Source organism: Herpailurus yagouaroundi, unplaced genomic scaffold (assembly GCF_014898765.1).
Source record: "Herpailurus yagouaroundi ecotype Mexico unplaced genomic scaffold, PumYag 205, whole genome shotgun sequence".
NCBI lineage: Eukaryota > Metazoa > Chordata > Mammalia > Carnivora > Felidae > Herpailurus > Herpailurus yagouaroundi.
In genome coordinates, this window is record NW_024412436.1 from 6044609 (window position 1) to 6046592 (window position 1984).

General features: G+C 53.5%; 1 protein-coding gene across 1 annotated transcript in view; it reads right to left on the reverse strand.

The window, feature by feature from the left end:
• POGK (pogo transposable element derived with KRAB domain) overlaps positions 1-1984 on the reverse strand; it is a 33466-nt gene that overhangs the window by 12911 nt on the left and 18571 nt on the right. The window contains 1 exon segment of the mRNA XM_040451782.1: positions 767-900. Coding sequence (XP_040307716.1) covers positions 767-900 — 134 coding nt within the window.

Sequence of the window (1984 nt, forward strand, 5' to 3'; positions counted from 1 at the left end):
ACGTTAAAAAAAAAAAAAAAAAAAAAGGTTCCCTTCAGCCAGCAGTGGGTGTAAAAGACTCTCTCCTTCCCAAACTTCAGTGACCTTCCTCTGGGCCCTCTTCCCTACCAGGCCTCCATGGGGGCTCCCCTCCTGTCCTCAGCTTGCCTGGCCCAGTTTTAGCAAGAAACCTGCTTTTACTTTACCTCAGAAAGATTCCCCCACCTTTGACAGCTGATCACCCTAGTCTGCCTTTAGCAAGAATCCCCCTATTCTTGATGTCCCCTCTTAGTAACTTTTCACCCACTCTGGATCCCTGGCTGGAAATCCCTGCTTGTCTCACTGTATTCAGTGTTGAGCCCCAGCTCTCTCCCACTGCAAGAGTCCTGACACCCATCTCAACAGTCCCGACCAACCTTCCTTACCGTCTTCACAAGCGTCAGAGTAATTTTTTCTTTAACAGAGGTCAGCAAACATTTAGCTGGTGTCTGCAACGTGCCTGGCACTAAGTAAAACGTAGGGGATTCAGGGGCACAGGAGAGAGGCAAGCCTCTCAGATTTCCAGTCCGAACGATGATAAGCCACATGGCTGAAGAGACTGTTCCCATAACCAGCTCCATTCTTCACAGTGCCTTTTAAAGCCACAGGACTGTTTTCTCAGGAATGCAAACATACCGGGCTGGGCTGGGCTATTTTTACTTCCTATGCTTGACTGAGGAGGAGACTTAAAACAAGCCTGGCTCCCAGACCTCTCCTCACAGCTGTGTGGACCCATCGTCCTACTTACCCAACCACCTTCTGAGCAGATCCGGACTTTCTGCATATCTGTGGGGCCATCCTCCAGCTCCCGACTCTGAATCTCTTCTTCCTCTTCTTCTTCTTTCAGGGTCAAGTTGAGAGTGTAGGCTGTGGAATCCATCTCTGCAAGCAAGATTCAGTTGAGAAAAATCAGGCACTAGTGTGAACTCTCCGAAGCCTGGGATGGGGGTGCCTGTGCAAACCTCTTATCCCCAAGCACTGTTCAGGCTGGAATAAGGGAAGGAAGAGTCAGGCCTGGGGAGGAAGGGCTTTAGGAAAAGCACCAGGAAACTGGAAGGTGGCATATTAATTATGTTAAGAGGGGCTGCAGGCAGACAGTATACCTGACTGCCTTCATATATTAAAAAGGCTACCTGTGGAAGAGACCAGACTGGTTCTGTAGAGACCCAGGGGCAGAACGGGCTGGTGGGTAAACATTCCTGGGAGAGGTTTTAACAGTGCTTTGAAAGGCAGAACTTTCTCACAGCCAGTGCCACCTGAACATGAAATAAGCGGCAGGAGAGGGGTGTTAGCTTCTTTACCAATGAAGATGTCCGAACACAGCCCGGACACTTGCTCAACTGGGTTCTCCCTACAGGCCAGTTAAGCACCTGGAAGTTGGCTGGCCCAGAATACCCATCACCTGGATTTTCCAAAGCTAAAGATTTTGTCCATGAGCCGGTTCAGAAAATAGTCATTCTGCCTTAGGAGATTTTCCAAACCCGAGATTCAGTGACACACAGTGAGGTGTGTGCCTGGATACCCGAGAAGGTGCAGAAATCTGTTAGGGCCCACCCCCACCGGGAAATGCCTCCGTGGCGAAAAGAATATTCTCTTGGGTCCAGCTGTAGGCCAATACAAAGGGCCGCGCTCCTGCCCTCTAGGGGCGCGGGCAACTCCTAGGTGTGGAGTGAGTGTGCATCTTGTGGGCCGCGTCCTCCCGGGCTTCGGAAGAAAAGATCCTTCCAGAGTTCAGTGTGCTTCTTCGGTATTGCCAAAAGGGACGGGCGAACACGGCAAGGCCAGGTCAGGGGCGGGCGGAAAAGGCTTCAGATCCCCGGAGCTGGGGCCCAAACTTGCCGCCGCCTCCCCCGCCCTCTCCCGGGCAGGAGGTGGGGGCGGAGGTGGCACCGCCCCGCAGCAAAGGTGCCCGCGGCGAGGTGCCCGCCGCCAGGGCCGCGGCCGCCGCCGCCACCGCCCACCCGCC